This window comes from Meles meles, chromosome 7, assembly GCF_922984935.1.
Source record: "Meles meles chromosome 7, mMelMel3.1 paternal haplotype, whole genome shotgun sequence".
Lineage (NCBI taxonomy): Eukaryota > Metazoa > Chordata > Mammalia > Carnivora > Mustelidae > Meles > Meles meles.
The window spans coordinates 131571547-131591502 of record NC_060072.1 but is presented as its reverse complement, the minus strand read 5'-3'; the positions used below and the strand labels follow the sequence as shown (position 1 = coordinate 131591502).

The 19956-nt window shown below is 39.7% G+C and overlaps 1 protein-coding gene across 2 annotated transcripts in view; it reads left to right on the top strand.

Moving 5' to 3' along the window:
* Positions 1-19665, top strand: part of DNAJC1 (DnaJ heat shock protein family (Hsp40) member C1) — a 230658-nt gene extending 210993 nt beyond the window's left edge. For both annotated transcript variants that reach the window (XM_046013522.1, XM_046013521.1), the window contains 3 exons: positions 14975-15023; positions 16373-16830; positions 19446-19665. In XM_046013522.1, coding sequence (XP_045869478.1) covers positions 14975-15023; positions 16373-16830; positions 19446-19514 — 576 coding nt within the window. In that variant the 3' untranslated portion in view covers positions 19515-19665. The remainder of the gene's footprint in view (positions 1-14974; positions 15024-16372; positions 16831-19445) is intronic.
* The last annotated feature ends 291 nt before the right edge of the window (positions 19666-19956 follow it).

The following is a 19956-nucleotide window of genomic DNA, read 5'->3' as shown; positions in this document are numbered from 1 at the left end:
AAACAGACACAGCAATAGACAGAATGAGGAAATAGAGGAATATGTCCCAAATGCAAGAGCGGAACAAAATCAGAACAAGAGACCTAAACAAAATGGAGATGAGTAATATGTCTGATAGCGAATTTAAAGTAATGCTCGTAAAGATACTCACTAGAATTGAGAAAGGAGTACAGAACCTCCATGAGATCCTCCACCAAGAGATAGCAGACATAAAAAAGAACCAGTTAGAGCTACTGCACTCACTAAATGGAAATAAAAATAGACCACGTGGAATAAATAGCAAACGACAGGAAGCAGAAGAACAGATCAGCCACCTGGAGGACAGTCATGAAAGTAATCAAGCTGAGCAGATGATAGGGGGAAAAAATACACAAAATGAGAATAGACCCAGGGAACTCAGCGACACTGTCAAGCACAACAATTGCATTATAGGGATCCCAGAAGGAGAAGAGTGAGAAGAGGGGGCAGAAGATTTTCTGAAGAAATAATAGCTAAAAACTTCCTGAGTCTCGGGCAAGAAAGAGAAATCCCAATCCAGGAGACACTGAGAGTCCCCACCACCACCAACCCAAAGAGGTCTGCCCCAAGACATAAAGTAAATAAGATGGCAATAAGTAGTGATAAAGAGAAATTTAAAAGCAGCAAGAGAAAGGAAAGCAGTGACATACAAGGGGAACCCCATAACACTATCGGTAGGTTTTTTCAGCAGAAACTCTACAGGTCAGAAGAAAGCAGCATGATAAATTCCAACGGCTAAAAGGAAAAAATCTACAGCCAAGAATACTCTATCCAGCAAGGTTTTCACTTAGAATAGAAGGAGAGATAGTTTCCCAGAAAAACAAAAGTTAAAAAGCAAAACCAGCTATGTCCCTGTCACACATGATGCCGTCAGTCTGTGGGTCCCATATTCACAGTCCAGCCACCCTCCTGCCCAAGTCAGTGTGCACACCCTGCTACCTACTCAGTGCTACCTTCACCTCAGATTGCCAAGGCCTCAAACTGACGCCCTTCCCCTCAAATCCCAGCCCCAGTGCTCAAGTTTGTGCACAAAAGTCAGCCTTATTATAACAGCTGAATGAAGCAACCCAAGCAGTGACACTAATTCTGTGGAATATATAATGGATAAAAGGAGTGTCCTAGGCTGAGAACATTGCCAACAAGCACACCAAAGAACAATACATATAGCATGACTCTGGTTAGTAAAAGAAACAAACCCAGGAAAAATAAAACAGGATGAAACCAGAGAGGGAGACAAACCATAAGAGACTCTTAAGCATAGGAAACAAACTACGGGTTGTTGGAGGGGAGGTGGGTCGGGGGATGGGGTAGCTGGGTGATGGACATTAAAGGGGTCACTTGATGGAATGAGCACTGGATGTTCTACGCAACTGATGCATCACTGAACTCTACCTCTGAAAATAATAATACATTATGTTAATTAATTGAATTCAAATTTTAAAAAGGAACACCCCCCCCCCAAGAAAAAAGCCAAAACATCTACATTACTTGAAAGTAATCAGGAAGTTAATGGAAGGCTCTCTTTTTAAATGGTTAAGATGAACTCTATTATTATTTCTTATATTTTTCTCTCCAGAGAATCCATAGAAAAGTTTAAAGACATTGAAAAAATAGTAAGAATGAACAGCACTGCTTTCTACCAGTTGGAAACATTTTCAGGTGGTTTATTTAATATTCAAATAACAGAATGCCCTTTGTACTTGAAAGGTACAGTAGTACTCAGTTATAATGGGTGTTCAATTCATATAGAGTTGGCCAAAATTAAATACTACTGAATGAAAATAATGAATTTTTTTTCAGGACTTCATTCCTTTAATTACTGAGTGTGTGTGTGTGTGTATGTGTGTGTGTGTGTGTGTGTATGTATACATATGTATATGTATATATGTGTATGTAATTATGTATATATATAATTATTTTTATTAACATATAATGTATTATTTGCCCCAGGGTACAGGTCTGTGAATCATCAGGCTTACACATTTCTCAGCACTCACCATAGCACATACCCTTCCCAATGTCCATAATGCAACCACCCGATCCCTACTCCCCCACACCCCCACCATCCTCAGTTTGTTTTGTGAGATTAAGAGTCTCTTATGGTTTGTCTCCCTCCCAATCCCATCTTGTTTCATTTTTTCTGATTTTATTTATTTATTTGACAGAGAGAGGGAATACAAGAAGGGGCAGTGGGAGAGGGAGAAGCAGGCTTCCTGCTGAGCAGGGAGCCCAATGCGGGGCTCAGTCCCAGGACCCTGGGATCATGGCCTGAGCTGAAGGCAGATGCTTAAAGATGGAGCCACCCAGGCACCCCAGTTAGATAATTTTTATTATCAGAGTAATACTTAAAATGTGATCAGCCCAGCCAGAATTTGAAAAATAGGACTTGAGATTATCACTAGTAGTCAATATTTATTTTCTGAGTTATCTGAGGATGCCAGGAACACACTTTATATAGCTCAGAAAATTAGAAAATTCTTCTGTATATTGAAGAGAAATATGCCACCATATAACTCTCCACTGATCCTAATTGGACCTTATGGAATTTTCATTTTGCTAATTTAATTTTCTGTTACCTTCATCAGTGTTTTCACTAGAAGGAATAAAACTATTTTGGATTTTTTTTTGTCCATTCCACCCTATCCCATGTGTCGCAGATTTTATTGTAGATCCCCTATTTCATAAGCATTTTAAATATAAACTTAGGTATACCTGTATCAAGAAGGATTATAAAATGTTTTCTACTTGGAATCAGAAAAATGGTAAAACCAATTTTCCTACAATTCTACAATTCATGTAACTATTAAAACACACGTAGCAAGAGTGTTATCCAAAAGCCTACCTTAGGCAGTGGCCCACAATATTATTTATTCAGATACTGAGGAAGAAGAGAAGGCTAGAAAAAAGTCTTGAATATATCTTGACACACCTACCTTTAAGTCAGAAACCTTATCTTCTATAATTGCACATCATATAAAAGCAAAATGAGTAGCTGAAATCTTCATTATAGAATTTGTGAGAAAAATAACACTAAACAATTCAAATTGGCACATGTATTACTGAAGTCATCTAGATCTAAAAGGGAGAAATAGATTTGATGATGACTAACCCAAACAGTGACACTAGTTCACCTCCAGTGTCATCTGTTTGCAGATGTCATGATATTATATAGAAAACCCTAAGGACTCCACCAAAAAAAACCTGTTAGAACTAATAAACTATTTCAGCAAAGTTGCAGGGTACAAAATCAATATACAAAAAAGAATTGCATATCTATGTACAAACAACATAATTATCAGAAAATGGTATTAAAACAATTACATCTACAATAGCATCAAAAAAGAAAATACTAGGAATAAATTTAATGAAGAAGATGAAAGACCTGCATGCTGAAAACTATAAAACATTGATGAAGATATTCTGTACTCATGGAATGGAAGAATTTTATTAAAATGTCCATTTTAATTAAAATGTCTATAGATCCAATATAATCCCAATCAAAATTCCCATGGCATTTTTCACTTAAATTGAACAGAAAATCCTAAAATTTGTATGGAACCCCCCCAAAAAATACCAACAATGAAAATAACCTTAAGAAGAACAAAGCTGGAGGCATCACACTTTGAATTTCAAGCTATATTACAAAGCTGTAGTAACCAAAACAGTATGGTACAAGTATAAAAACAGACATACCAATCAATGGAACAGAATAGAGGCCACAAATAACCCCACACATACAAGGTCAACTAATATTTAACAAAGAATATACAATGGAGAAAGAACAGTCCCTTCAATAAATGGTGCTAGGTAAACTGAACATCACATGCAAAAGAATGAAATTGGACACCTACACAAAAATTAACTCAAAATGGATTAAGGACTTTAACATAAAACCTGAAACCACAATACTACTAAAAGAAAACAAAGGGGGTAAGCCCCTTGCCATCAATCTTGGGGATGATTTTTTGGATTTAATGCCAAAAGCAAAGGCAACAAAAGCAAAAATAAACAAGTGAGACTGTATCAAACTAAAAAGCTTCTGCACAACAAGGAAACCATCAACAACATAAAAAGGAAATCATAAAAAGGATTCAAAAAAAGGGAACCCTCTTACACTGTTGGTGGGAATGCAAACTGGTGCAGCCAATCTGGAAAACAGTATGGAGGATCCTCAAAAAGTTAAAAATAGAGCTACCATAGGACCCAGCAATTGCACTACTAGGTGTTTATTTAAAGGATACAAACTGGATTTGATGATGACCATACTCACTGAAAGATGATTTTCATTTCTTGAAATGACATGCTATCATACTCAAGGCACCCTGGCCATTAAGCTTTATATTAGACCATTAATTGTTTAGAAATATCTTTATCTGCTTAGAATCATAAATAATATGCTGAGGATGCCAAACTTGCCCCCAAAACAAATATTTTGTGATTATTGCATATACATCCTTTCTCCTGAGACAAAAAAAAAAAAAATAGAGGTTCTCAAGAAAAAAAGATCATTTGCAGTTCTCATTGTGATACAACCATTTTATTTTTTTTTTAAGATTTTATTTATTTATTTGACAGATAGAGATCACAAGTAGGGAGAGAGGCAGGCAGAGAGAGAGAGAGAGGAGGAAGCAGGCTCCCTGCCAAGCAGAGAGCTCAATGCGGGGCTCGATCCCAGGACCCTGGGATCATGACCTGAGCGAAAGGCAGAGGCTTTAACCCACTGAGCCACCCAGGCGCCCCACAACCATTTTATAATACCAGGAAATATGAAGTTGACAAAGAGCCTAAAGTGTTTTTGTTTTTGTTTTTTAAGATTTTATTTATTTGACAGACAGATCACAAGTAGGCAGAGAGGCAGGGAAAGAGAGAGAGGAGGAAGGAAGCTCCCAGCTGAGTGGAGAGTCCGATGCAGGGTTCGATCCCAGGATCCCGGGATCATGACCTGAGCCGAAGGCAGAGGCTTTAACCCACTGAGCCACCCAGGCACCCCAAAGAGCCTAAAGTATTAAAAGAATTACTTTACCACATAGAATTAGAAAATTAACCATTTGTGCTTTGCTTTTTTCTAGAAAGTTCTAAGTTGTCTTTTAAGTGGGTGAAAAGTGTGGTTCAAAGATTACTATGGTGACATCCCATTAGTTTCACTGTTTGATACTGAAGCTCTGAAGGACTCAGATTATAAGCGTTATTTGTTTTTTATGGTAGGCCAGATTTTGATATATGCTATATTCAGAATTCTCAGTCAGTACAAGGAGTAATTACCAGGTATTCTCAAACCAATTCACCAATACCTTCTCTGGGAGGAGACCTCCTGAAGTCAAAACAAATATTAAACACTGACCTCAGAAACTTTCCTTCAAAGGAACCACAATTTGATTTGACTTGTTTATTGAGAAATTTATGCCCCAGGGCATTTTGTAAACAGTAGAGCATCTCTTAGCATTTAGTGGCGTTTAACATTCAGTGTGGTCAGATGAAGAGAGGAAGAGAGTCCTCTCTCTGCACATACCACTGTCATCCAAAATTACCAGGCCTGTCCATACCTGCACCTTCCTGAAGAGCAACATCAGAGGCTTAACACTGTAGGGGACAAAGGGATATAGACTTCACTAAAATAACTGACCCATCCACTAAACAAACATGCAAATAACAGTAACAATTGTGATGGGGGTGTGAGTGGGGGGACAGGAAGGGGAAACCAGTAACCAGAAGTGCTGCCATATATTATCAAAATATTCAGTTTACAATGAAAATAATGAGTCTTGGGGACACCTGACTGGCTCAGTCAAAAGTGCATATAACTCTTCATCTCAGATCATGAGTTTGAGCCCAAAATTGGGTGTAATGATTACTAAAATAATAATAATGAACTTAAAAGAATAATGCAGGTCACCTGGGTGATTCAGTCATTAAGCGTCTGCCTTTGACTCAGGTCATTATCCCAGGGTCCTGCGATTGAGCCCAACATCAGGCTCCCTGCTCAGCAGGAAACCTGCTTCTCTCTCACCCACACCCCCTACTTGTGTTCCCTCTCTCACTGTATCTCTGTCAAATAAATAAATAAAATCTTTAAAAAAAAAAAAATGAGCCATGGAAAAAGAACCATGAAAAATAGAAGGCAACAGAAACTGCTCATGAGAATGAACAGATTTAGATTTAACAGAAAAAGTTTAAAGTAGCCAAGATAAATATGTTTACAGAACTAAAGGAAAACATGATTAAAGAAACAAAGGAAAGTATGATGAGAATGTTACATCATACAGGGAATATCAATGAAGAGAAATTATTTTGAAAAAGAAACAAGTGGTAATTCTGGAGTTATATAATAATTGAAATTTTTAAAAATTCACTAGAGACTAGGATCCATAGTAAGTTTGAACTGACAGAGGAAAGAATTAGCAAACTTGAGGACTATTCAAGCTGAAAAACGAGGGGAAAAACAAAAATAAACAGAGCTTCAGAGAACTATGAGATACTGTTAAGCACACCAACATATGCATAATGGGAGTACTGGAAAGACAGAAAAGAAAAAATATCCAGAGAATAACGGGTAAAAACTTTCAAATTTTTTGAAAAACACTAGCCTATACATCAGGAAGCTTAGTAAATTTGAGTAGGAAAGCCTTAGATATCGACAGAAGGCACATGTAATTAAAATGCTGAAAGCCAAAAATGAGAAAATCTTGAAAGCAGCAAAAGAAAAATGACTCAACATTAACAAGGGAACCCCTCCCACCCACACCCAATAAGATTAACAGCTCACTTCTCAGCAGAAGCAATAGAGGCCAGAGTGCAGTGGAATAACACATTCAGACTGCTCAAAGAAAAACCTGCCAACCAAGAATCCTATATCTAGCAAAACTATTTTTGAAAAAATGAGGGCCAAATAAAAACTTCAAGATGAACAAAAACTAAAGTCGTTCAGTCTGAAAGCAAGTGATCCCACATGGTAATTCAAATCCACATGATAAAACAAAAAGCACCAGTGAAGGTAATTAGGGAATTATAAAAGACCATTAGAAATGCATATGTTGTTCCTAAGTAATTTTATAAAGCAATTGTATAATAGATATATAATGTTTGCTTGGCCTATTACATATAGAAAGGTGATATATCTATAATATACTTGCTCTAAGAGCACAAAGGAGGCAGGTGGGAGCAAAGTGTTATTGGGCTGAGTAAACTATAGATGATAAACTAATAATTATGACAAATTAATTATTGGATTTATAACATGAATAGCATATATAATGATTATACCACAGTTTGGAGAGAAAAGGAATACAGCTATATAGATAGTGTTTATTTTTATCATTGGAATTAAGCTAATGTAGAGCTGAGACTGATTTTCATAAGTTAAGATGTATATGGTAAACCCTAGAACTTCAAAAAAAAAATCTAAAGAGACTAGTAAAAAAAAATCTTTAAATTAAAATGCTACATTAAAAAAGTGTATTCACTTATACAAAAGAAAGCAATAATGAAGGATTAGAGGAACAAAACAATCATAAGATAAAAAAGCAAAAGGTAAAGTGACAAGCTTAAAAACAGCTATATCAATAATAACATTAAATGTGAATGAATTAAACAATCCAAGGAGATTGGCAGGCAGGATATTTAAAAAATCATGATCTATCTGTATATAATCTACATGTGACACATATTAGATTCAAAGAGAAATAAAATTAAAGACAAGGATGCAAATAGCAATCATAAGAAAGCTAAAGTAGCTATACAAATATCAAACAAAATATTTAAAACAAAAAGTTACCAGAGGCAAAGAGGGATATTTTAAAAGGCCAATCCATAAAAATATAACAGTTATAAACATATGCACCTAACACCTGAGCACCAAAATACATTCAGCAAAACCTGATATAAATGAAAAAAGGGGTGCCTGACTGGCTCAGTCAGTACAGCATTTAACTTTAGATCTCAGGGTCATGAGTTTGAACCCCATGTTTGGTGTAGAGATTACTTAAAGAAAAATAGAAAATTCAATAACAGTGGTTGCAAGTTTCACTAACCCCACTTTCAATAGTATGTAGAACTAAACAGACGATCAACAGGAAGACTTGAACAATACGATAAACCAACTAGACCTAAAATATCTGTAGAACACTTCATCCAGCAAGAGAATATATGTTCAAGTATGCATGAGACATATTCTAGGATAGGCCACAACCAAAGGTTAAACAGATGGAAATAATGCAAAGTATGTTCTCTGATCCCAAAGGAATGAAATTAGAAATAAGTTAACAGGGGGAAAAAACGGGAAAATCAACAAATATGTTAAAATTGAACAGCAGACTCCTAAACAACCAATGAGTCTACAGCCATACCACCCTGAATGCATCTGATCTCGTCTAAATAATCTGTCAAAGAAGAAATTTCAAGGGGAATCAAAATTCTTAAACATGAATGAAAATGAAGACATAATGCACCAAAACTTAGGAAATGCAGCTAATGCAACTCATATAGGGAAATTTATAGCTTTAAATGCTTTATTAAGAAAGAAGAAGAGGGGACACCTGGGTGGCTCAGTTGGTTAATAAGTGTCCCACTCTTCATTCTGACTCAGGTCATGATCTCATGTTCATGGGATCAAGCCCCAAGTTGGGCTCTGCACTGGAGCCCTCCCCCCCCCAGAGAAGAAGAAAGAGGGGCACCTGTGTGGCTCAGGTGGTTAAGTGACCAAATTGATCTCTGCTCAAGTCTTGATCTCAGGGTTGTGGAGTTCAAGCCCTGCATTAGGCTTCACACTGGGCATGGAGCCTACTTAAAAAAGAAAAAAGAAGAAGAAGAAGAAAGATCCTAAATCAGTAATCTAACCTTCCACCTTAAGGTATTAGAAAAATAAGTTAATTAAAATAAGAGAAAAGGAAATAATAAGAAGAGCAGAAATTAATGAAATAGAAACTAGAAAACCAATAGAGAAAAATCAGTGAACTCAAAAGCTGATGCTTAGGAAATATCAATAAAATTCGCATTTAGCTAGATTGACCAACAGGGGGGAAAGGATTCAAATTGCTAGAATCAAAAAAAAAAAAAGGACATTACTACCAACTTTATAGAAATAAAATGTGCTATAAAGGAATACTATACCAGGAACAAGTATATGCCAAGAAATTAGATATCTATTTTTCTAATAGATATAGTTGAAATGGGCAAAATTCCTAGAAAGACAAACTGCTAAATCTGAATCAAGAAGAAACAGATAATTGAAATAGATCTATAACAAGTGTAACAATTGAACTAGTAATAAAAGAATCTACCTACAAAGAAAAGCCCAGATCTAGATGGCTTCACCACTGAATTCTACCAAAACTTTTAAGAATACCAGAACTTCACAGAATCTTCCAAAAAATAGACTGTGAACACTTCCCAACTCATTTTATGAAGCCAGTATTATCCTTATCCAAACCAGAAAATAAGAAAACTATATACAAATATTTTTATGAATATAAATGCAAAAATCCTCAATGAAATACAGCAAACTTAATCTAGCAACTTATAAAAATAATTTTATACCCTGATCAAGCAGGATTTAATCCAAGAATGCAAAGCAGATTCAGTATTTGAAAATTACCATAAACACATTGTATCAATAGAATAAAAAAAAAATCACAAGATCATCTCAATAAAAGCATATGACAGAAGCCAGCACCCTTGCATGATAAAAATACTCAAAAAATTGGAATAAAGAGAAATGCCTCAACCCAATAAAAGCATCTACTAAAAACCCACAGTTATCATCATGTTCACTGGGGGAAGAGGGGATGTTTTCCTGCTAAGATAAGGAATAAGACAAGGATGCCTGCTCTCACTGCTTATTTCAACATTGTACTAGAGGTTCTAGTCAAGGCAATTAGGCAAGACAAAGAAGATTGAAAAGGAAGAAGTCAACAGCTTCTATCTGCAGATGACCTGATTTCATATATACAAAATCCAAAGGAATTAATGTTAAAAATTGTTGGTACTAATGAGTTGAGTAAGAATGGAAGATACATATCAAAATACAAAATCAGTTTTATTTTTATACCTGCAGTGAACCTGAAAATTCAGAAAATAATCTCATTCATAATAGCATCAAAAAGAATAAAATACATGAGAATTAGCTTAACAAAAGTAGTATAAACTTTAACTCTGAAAACTACTATAAAACTTTGTTGAAAGAAAGATCAAAATAAATGAAAAAATGTCCCCTGTTCATGGATCAGAAGTCTTAATTTTCACGATGGCAATATTCCCCTATATGCAAGAGCTAAAACTAAAATTAGATCAATTGAACCTCATCAGATTTTAAAACTTCCATGCTTCAGAGTACACAATTAAGAAAGTGAAAAGACAACCACAGAATGGGGGAAATATCTGCAAATCATTTATCGGATAAAGGGCTTATATCCAAAATATACAAAGAGCTCTTACAATTCAATAATAGAAGAAATCACCCAAATAAAAAAATGAAGAAAGGATCTGAATAGACATTTCTCCAAAGAAGTTGTACAAATGGCCAATAAACACATGGAGAAATGCTCAAGATCCTTAGTCTCTAGGGAAATGCAAATTAAAACCACAAGATACTCCTTCACACCCACTAAGATGGCTAGAATCAAAAAGTTTGATAACAAACTTTCTTCCATAACACATGTTTGCCAAGATGTAGAAAAATCAGAAGCCTCATACACTTTCTGATGGTGTAAATATAAGATGGTGCAGCCATATTGGAAAACAGTATGGCAGCTCCTCAAAAAGTTAAATAGAGAGTTACCATATGTCTCCACAGTTCCACTCCTAGGTATATACCCAAGATAAATGAAAACATTTTGCCCAAACAAAAACTTATACAACAAATGTTTATAAAAGCATTATCTATAATAACCAAAAGATTGAAACAACGCAAATGATTGTGAACTGATGAATGGATAAACAAAATACAGTACATTCATACAGTGGAATATTATTCGGCACAAAGGAATGAAGTACTGATATGTACCACAACTTGGATGAACCTGGAAACATTACCCTAAAGGAATGAAGCCAGCCACAAAAATCCATTTATTATATGATTCCAGTCATATGAAAGTCCAGAACAGGAAAATCTAGAAACAGAAGGTAGATTCATGATTGCTTAGTGAGGGATGGGGTAGGATGGGGAGGATGATAGCTAAAGGGTATGAGGTTTCTTTTTGAAGTGATGAAATATTCTAAAATTGGCCGTGATGATGGCTGTACCTAACAATATACTAAAAACCACTGAATTGTACATTTTAAGTTGGTGATTTGTATGGTGTATGAATTATATTTCACTTAAGCTATTTTTTTAAGATTTTATTTATTTGGGAGAGAGTGAGTGAGAAGAGCAGGAGTATGCAGAGGTAGAGGGAGAAGGAGACTCCCCACTGAGCAGGGAGCCCGACATGGGGCTCAATTCTGGGACTCTGAGATCATGACTTGAGCCGAAGGCAGACACTTAACCAACTGAGACATTCAGGTGCCCTTCAGTTAAGCTATTAAAAAAAAAAAAAAAAAGAACAAGAGAGATCGTTGTGTACTATTCTACAATAATCTCCAAAATATTTTGTTAAACAAGATGCAATAAAAAAAAAATTTATTTCACATCCTAAATGTGGTGGCAGTTGAATCTCTAAGTGAGTTAAAATTCATAGAACTATGTGACAAAAAAAGATAATTTTATTGTATAATAATCTAAAAAAACTACATCTTAGAAAACATAATAGAAATTGAGAGAGAAGAGGCATTGTCACAGAATTGGTCACCCTGGTAGTGAACATCAGGGAGGTCATCAAGAAGGAAGTCACACTTGATAGTACCTTGAAGGATGGTTTGGCTCTAGACAGATATTTAAGAAGAGATTTGATGAAAGGAAAATCATGTCAGGCAATGTTAATGATGAGCAAAAGTACAAGGTAGGGAATTTCTGACTATCTGGGGAAGCATTCATTATTCAGTTTTGCTCAAAGGAAAGCTATCTACAAGAAAGAGAACAGATCAAATTATGGATCTCCTTGCATGTCAGGTTAAGAATTAAGGGGCACCTGGGTGGCTCAGTCAGTCAAGCGTCTGCCTGTGGCCCAGGTCATGATCTCAGGGTCCTAGGATCCAGCCCCACGTCAGGCTCCCTGTTCAGCGGGGAGTCTGCTCCTCCCTCTCCCTTTGCCCCTTCCCAACCCTGCCTGTGTGCTCTCTCTCTGAAATAAATAAAATCTTTAAAAAAGAAAAAAAGGGAATTAAACATTACACAATCAGTGATGAGCCATGAAAGGAGTCTAAACAGAACTCCACCTTAAGGGTGTTACTCTATAAAAAATATTAGTAAGTAGGAGTCCAGTTAGAAGACTGTTGTAGTGGTTCAGTCAAGTGAGAATGAAGAACTGACCCAGGAGGTGGCGATCTGTGAGAGAAGGGAACAGATCGGGTTAACGCTGTGGAGCTTGTGGCTGGGGAGCGAGAGAAAAGACTAAAACCTGACATCAGGTTATGAGCCTGGGTGACTGGGATGCTAGCAATATCAAGAGAAGGAAGTGAAAGCAGAGAAGTTGATGATTTTGCTTGAGGAACTAGGAGACCTCTAAAGAAGAGATTTAGTGGCAGCTTAAGAGAGAAGCCACATAACAGAGCAGAAAGAGAACATGGCCCATCTCTTCATCTATAAAAGAAAAGATTTGGATTCCAAAGGCAGTATGTTATAGTGATTGAGAGCAAAGATTTTAGAACACAACTTGCCTGGGCTTAGCTACTCATTAGCGTTTTATTTAATCTTGGACGTGATATTTATGCCCCCCTGGGCTTCGGATTCTGTAAAATGGGGATAATAATTATATACCTACGTAATCTGACTGCTATGGGGAATAGGTGTACGGACAGGTATCTTAGAACAATGCTCGGGACAAAGAAAGCTTCTTGTTTTATAGATGAAGTCCTTTTCAATCTGAAGATCCATTGTTGCCATATGGCCAATTTCTGTGACATGCTATTCCAAGGTAGAGGTCAGGACCAGAGATGCAGGTTAATCATTCCTAACCTGAAGTAATATTAAACAATGGTATGAGATAGCAAAGGAGAAAATAGAAAGGACAGATGAATGGCAAAGACAGATTTATTTGGGGTGGGGGGACAGTAGGCAGTGAAAGAACATTTGGAGAAAGAGAAAGCCAAGTGGAGGAGAAAGAGAAAGCCAAGTGGAGTAGAAAAGACAATGTAAAGCAAGATCATCTTTTAGAGTGGAGTCCGCTTGAATCAGTGTGAAGAATGATGGAACGTATCTGATGGACAGGGAGAAACTGAAGATGAAAGCAAAGGAAATTCACAGATGGAGCATAGTTCTGTGAAAACTCAAGAGGAAGGAAGGTAATTTCTTCGAACTGGGATAAAAGATAGGAAGGATATATGGTGATGCAAATGAGCTGGGAAAGTTGGAATGCAAAGAGGCTCCTGTTGGAGAACTTCCATTTTTCTTATATTAAATAAGAAACAAGGTCATCTGGGAAGAGAGGAAAGTAGGGAATAAAAGTGAAGAGTGTTCCTAAGCAGCTTTAAATATTTTCTCAAATTCTTGTCCTTTGTATGAATGAAAAACAAGTGATCCATGTCAATTATAATAGGTAGTATTTACTAAGCCTTTAATATCTGCTCAGCATCATGGTAAGAGCTTATTTCAAATTTAGAACCTAACAGGCAAATAGTATTACTCAAATTATCCACATATGACAGAGGGTAATGCATGACACAGAGAAAAGATTAGAAATTGCTCAAAGTTACCCAGCTAATAAGAGGTGGGATCAAGACAAGTCTACCTAATTGAGTTCTTAACAATCATGCTTTCTGAGGTTTTACTTTCAAATTTCATTAAAGTGGTGAAACATCGGTTCAAGAATATGCATGCATTAATGGGACAGAATACAAAATATAGAAAAATAGTTCATGTATACAGTGGAACATTTCATAAAGTCACCATTTCAAATAAGTAGGGAAAGGATGGCTTGATTGATAAATTCATTGAGCAATTAACCTTTTTTTAAATTAATTTGACCCTGTATTTTAAAATGTGTATAACAAAAATCAGAGCAGAGGTTGTCAGTGGGAGAGTAGAGATTAAATTAGGGGGACAAGAGAACTTTCTGGGGTAACAGGAATGTTCTATAATTTGATTAGAATTAAAATGGTTATATAGGTCCTTTTCTTTGGTTAAAACTCACTGAATTGTACATTTAAAATCTGTACATTTAACTGTATGTAGATTTTATCTCAATTTCAAAAGAGGGAAATCCATATGTAGGTCTCCAAGACATCATTAAATGAAAAAAGGTACGGGATGAGACAGATGATGTGATACCATTTGTAGAGGGAAAAAAAGAAATAATTGCCACTGAACAAAAATATTGCTTTGGATCCACCCTCATGTACGTAAAGGTCTCGTGGGTCTTGGGTCTAACTGCCCAACTCCACCAAGAGCGTCTTCCTCTAGTGGCAGTCTTCTACGTTCTTGCAGTTCATTTATGCTCTAACATTAGTTAAGAGTAAATCTCTCCACTGTTTCTAATACTCATTGTTATAACATTCTCTGATGAAGAAAGATATTCTGTCAGCAAATCCTAACTGAAAAACACAACTTGTTTGTATAGTGTATTTTGAAAAGCAGCCTAGTATGATGCAACCCGCGTTGAACTAGAAGTTGTCAGGAGATCGAGTTCTTGTTCTGACTCTGCCACCGGTCACACGGCTGTTTTGGACCCAACCATTTAATCTTTCTGGGCTTCAGTCTCCTTGTTGGTTAAAGACATGAGCATGAGTGGATGGGTGACTGAAGGTCCTTCCGGGCCCAAGATTCCGTGAGCCCATTTTATTCCCATGAACCTTCTATGAAATAGGTCAATTGACCTGCAAGACTCCTGTGGAAAGTAAGGTTTTCCTTTGCTTTTATTCTTTGGAACAGGTGACAACCAAAGCCAAGCAGCTGAAGGAGTCAGTTACCTGCTCCCCAGGTGAGTCAGCACCCGCTTCATCCCACTAATCTAAAGTGATTCCTTCAAACATAAATCCCCTTTTATAATAACTACTTTAAATACAATGGTTTAGTAGTTTTGACCAATGAACTCTGTTGGTCATATCCCTAAAAGGGGTCAAATCACAGGTACCAACAAAACAGTCCTGCCCTACACACACACACACACAGTGGGTGCTAAGATGGAGTTAATAAGTTTAAAAATCTATGAAAGCCTCATTCTTTGCTAATATTGGGTGAAGGGGGCACACAGGGGAAGCCACTCCGCACATGCACTTTCCCCACACGGCCCACCTCCTTACCACCAGGCACACAGGGCAGTCTTTCAGAATAGACAAGCAGCTTTCCCAAGAATTCTGTATTTCTCAAAATATGTTTCCTCCAGGCTAACTGCAATTTTCCTAGAGTCTCTGTACTTTTTGCTTGGAGCCAGGAAGAAAATACTTCCTAACATCTTCCAGTTTAAATACACATCCCAAAGAAAGCAATACAGGTGAGCAAACCCAGAAAGTCATCCCCAGAGCTCTGCAAGCTTCAGGAAAGAGGGCATTTCCAGATTCCTTTTCCACAGACACAGTTGTCGGCACAGAGGCTGAAATAGGCAATGAGAGGCTGTGTGAAAGAAGCCTGCCTCCAAGACACTCTCCAAAATGTATTCTTGGAAAGGCCGTGTGGTGTAGACTGTTGCATAGATACAGATCTTACTAGAGATTCGGTGGAGCCGGTAAAAAGTATGAACGGAGTAAGAGCTGTGACGTTGAACATTCAGGGGTATCTCTGAGATGGCACCCGTGGCTGGGAGACAGTCTGTTTGCCCTTTACTGTCCAACATGGCAGCACCTTTGAGCGGAGAGCGGGTCCCCCAGAGTCGGTGGCTCACCCACAGAGGGTGAGCATAGATAGCACGAGGTTTGGCAGATTCACTCTAGCTTTGCTAATGGAATTAGTAACAATTCTAGGTGGTAAAGACATCCTTCCTTACCTAAAAAGTGGCAGCTTACTCCTTCTTGAAGAGCTCTTTGCGTTCTTTGGTCACAGCCTGACTGTGTATAACCCACTGTCCCTCAAAGTGTTGGGAAGGACAGAAAGTTGGAATCAGGCAGAATTTAGGGACAAATGCCACCTCCGCTGCTTTCTGAGCCTGATTTTTGTCATGTGTAGAATTAGGACAAGGATACCTATTTTTCTAGAATACCGTAAAATTTAAGTAAAATAATACATGTGGAAGGCCTTATTACCACACACTCTGCTGTGTTGGGGGCAGTGTTGTTACTCGTGTCACCTGACTTGACCCACCCTTCTGTCCGTGTGATGTGTCCTTCCTCACAGGAATGGTCAGACTCTCTGAACTCAGAGCTACAGCTCAGAATTCCAGGCCCACCAAGGCCACCACGGCCTTGCCAGATGACATCATCACCCAACGAGAAGATCTAAAGCAGGCCGGGGAGGAGGATGAGGAGGACGAACAAGAGGATGACGACGACGAGCAGGAGGCAGTGGTCCCGGAAAGCCGGCCACGGAGGCGAAGGCCAGCCAGGTTGCCTGAGGCCGCCGCGAAGGTGGAGCCAGAGGAGAAGTTCAGAGGAAAGAGGCAGAGGGACTTTGATATATCAGAACAGAAGGAATCCAGCGACGAGGAGAGCCAGAAGAAAGACAGAACCCGTGCTGCCGAGGAGCCCTGGACTCAGAGTCAACAGAAACTTCTGGAATTAGCATTACAGCAGTACCCAAAGGGATCCTCTGACCGCTGGGACAAAATAGCCAAATGTGTCCCGTCTAAGAGTAAGGTGGGTGAGCGGATTGGAGAGGAGGCCTCTGCACTGGTTTTAGAATACACTGAAGTGGCCGCGGCAGCTCCCCCGGTTCTTCACCTTATTCCTACGCGTCTCTCTCCAGCGGCCCACGCGATCTTACTTGACCAGTGTTCTTCCAGTGTAGTTCTCCCGACAGCATGTTGACTCTGTGCCCCGGACTGACTAGTGCGTATAAGTGAGGTCAGGATTCGAAGGTAACCATTCTATAGGCCAGTGGGTTTTCCTCAGGGAAAATTCCATGTAGAGAACATAAATTTCACCCACAACAAGTCTGCCAAATTTCTGGAGCATTCGCCCCAGTCTGGCAGTCTGAAAGCTGCCCGGGACCAGCTGTAGCCTCATCAACACAAGGGCAGCGGGAACGGCTGTGCAGGCCAGCAGGCCCTCCCTCTCGGGTAGAGGCTCTGGTAATCTGCGTCAGGGGGACGTTGCCCTCTCGCTCTGGAACGAGCCTTTGCCCGAGAGCGTATGTGTGGTAGGTGATTGTGTCCTTGTGGTCATCAGGCCTGCAGGGCGCGTCACTCCAGACTCTGCAGCCGCCCGCGGCTGACCTGAGGAAGGTGCAGGTGGGGGTCCGGGCAAGGACATTTAGGATTCAGCCCACCCTGGAGCCTTGACTGTTTTTACTTAGCTCTTTTCCCTGTTTACAGCTGTTAGGATCTGCTGAAATACACCTGCAGATAGTTCTCAAACGAAACCTCAGACAGGCGGGCAGAGGGGCTGCCCGGGAAAGCCAGCCCCTCACCCCAGTCTTTGTCCGCCGTCTGCCAGTTCGGGGCTGTGGAGCTTGTGGTGGGAGCCTCCCATTCGGGCCCTTCGTCCTGGGTTTCTTTCCTTGTCGCTCTCCTCTCAGTCTGAGGCACCAGGAATGCTGAGAAATCGAAAGAACGAGTCTCCTCTGCCTTCTGTGCCTGTATCACTCAGTAGCCTCTGGGCACATTGATGTTCATTTACATTCTTTTTTTTTTTTTTAATTGAAATTCTATGTTGGAAAATCTAGCTCGTGGCCATGAATGTCCCCGTGTGTACAGGTCTAGTTATCTATCACCTACTTGAAAATGATGAAGTTGAGAATTCCCGGGGAGAAAAATAAACCATTAGCAGTTCATCTATTTGAGAAACACAGACTCTCCCAGCCTCTCCAACTGGTTTGCCAGAAGTAATTATTTTCCCTGAATTTCTCTAGCATCTGTCAGGACACAGGCATCTACATGTGTGATGAATTGACATTGGCTTAAAATGAAGGAGCTGGAACTGTGGATTCCTAAGGATAGAACATTCAGAAACTCACTGCCTCAGGGTTTGGAAACCATCCTGTTTGAACCAGAAATAAGCAGCACTTTTATTGTCCTGCAAGTGGTCCCTTTAAGCCTTGACTTTAGAACCAGTTCCGGGAGAAGTTGCCTGCTGCTGGCTCTGCCTGCTCTGGAGCGACTCCCTGTAAGTGGCCTATAGGCCACTGGGAATCTGGCCCTGAAGGAGGAGCCCTTGCTGGAGGCGCACTTCGGGTTGGGGTGACGGGGGGCGGTGCTCCAGGGCTCAGGTGGGTCGCGCTGTCCTCAGTGAAATGTTCGGGCTACACTGGGGTCATGCACTAGCTTGTGCTAGTGGGCAGCAGAGTTAGAAGAAAAGGCTGATATTTTCAAAGACCCTATACAGGTAGTCTCTGGGGAGCCAGAAAAAGCACTTATATGAAGAAACTCTCACACCACTGCTACGCTAGAATCCTAGGAAGAGAATGAACGTCCATGCTCTGTCCATGGCTGATCAAAGAATCTGCCACGGAGCAGAAATCACTTCACACTAGACCTCAAGTTAGCGAAGGCTTCCGGTGCCTTTGAGGGGAGTATACTTTGAACAGAAACAGAAAATGGATTCTGGAAAGTACCTTGTGACAAACATGAGAGTAATGAGGCCCCTCCCTAGCCTCCCCCCTCCCGGCTTTGCGTTAGTCCTGAATCCTCACCCCACGGGGTGACAGTTGCAGGCAGCTGGGATCTGAAGCTGGTAGTTCTGTGGCGACGGGCCGGAGGATGTGGGGGGCGGGGGCTGGGACAAGCTGGAGGAAGAGTCTGGCACACTGCCTGCCAGGGTCCAAGGGGGCCACCGAAGCCACCGAAGGAAGGTCCCAGCAGCCCCTTAAGGAGAGGCAAACCCGGATGAGAAAGGGCATCATGAATGCCTGGCCTCAAGTTTCTTGGTTCCTCTGATAGGGCCACGTGATGTTATAGTAAAACATAAAATGATCATTTTTAGGTCATTATTGTTAGCAAGTTGGAAGTCATAATCACAGTAACAATGGTGCGCGCCTGACACAGAGCGGCCCTGGGCCCCTCGGCCCAGCGATTCACACTCCCCCTGGGGCAGGACTTCTGCCAGCCTTCTCCCGGCACCTGTGTGGCCTCATGTGCGGTGAGCAGCCGCACCCAGCCAGCCACTTGCAGGCAGGCTCTGTGCCCAGCGGACAGAAGCGAGGCCGCCCCACTCACACAGGGTGCAGCCAGCAGGCAGGCCACCGCGGACTCAGCCCACGACACTCACTGACTTGTGGAAATAACCGTCTCCCCTCTCTTTTTCTCTTCCTACAGGAAGACTGTATCGCTAGATACAAGTTGCTGGTTGAACTGGTCCAAAAGAAAAAACAAGCTAAAAGCTGAATATTCTGGAAGATGATGGTCACCTTCATTTTCCAAAAATGATTCTTTTAACAGTCTTATGCAGAAATTTGCATTTTGTACCTCAGTATTTCTATACGTCATGTGCCTTAGTAAAACAAAACAAAAAAATTAAAAAAATTTTTTAAATGTTGTGCTATATTGTTTAAACAAAGACTGTGTTAAAGGAGAAAAAAGATCTGGGTATTCTACAGATTATTTTCTTTCTCATCATTACAAAGTTTACTTTCCTGCAAACAAACTCAATAGCGCCAACAATCGGCAAACACAGGACTTTGAAGGAACACAGGAGTGAACTAACATGTCATAACATAATGTATGTCTTTGACCGAAGAGCTCACCGCTTTCATAAGCTAATGGGTAGCCAGACGCAGGAGCTCAGGAAGACAAATACCCGCTCACTTTAGAGCTGGCTGGCTAAAGA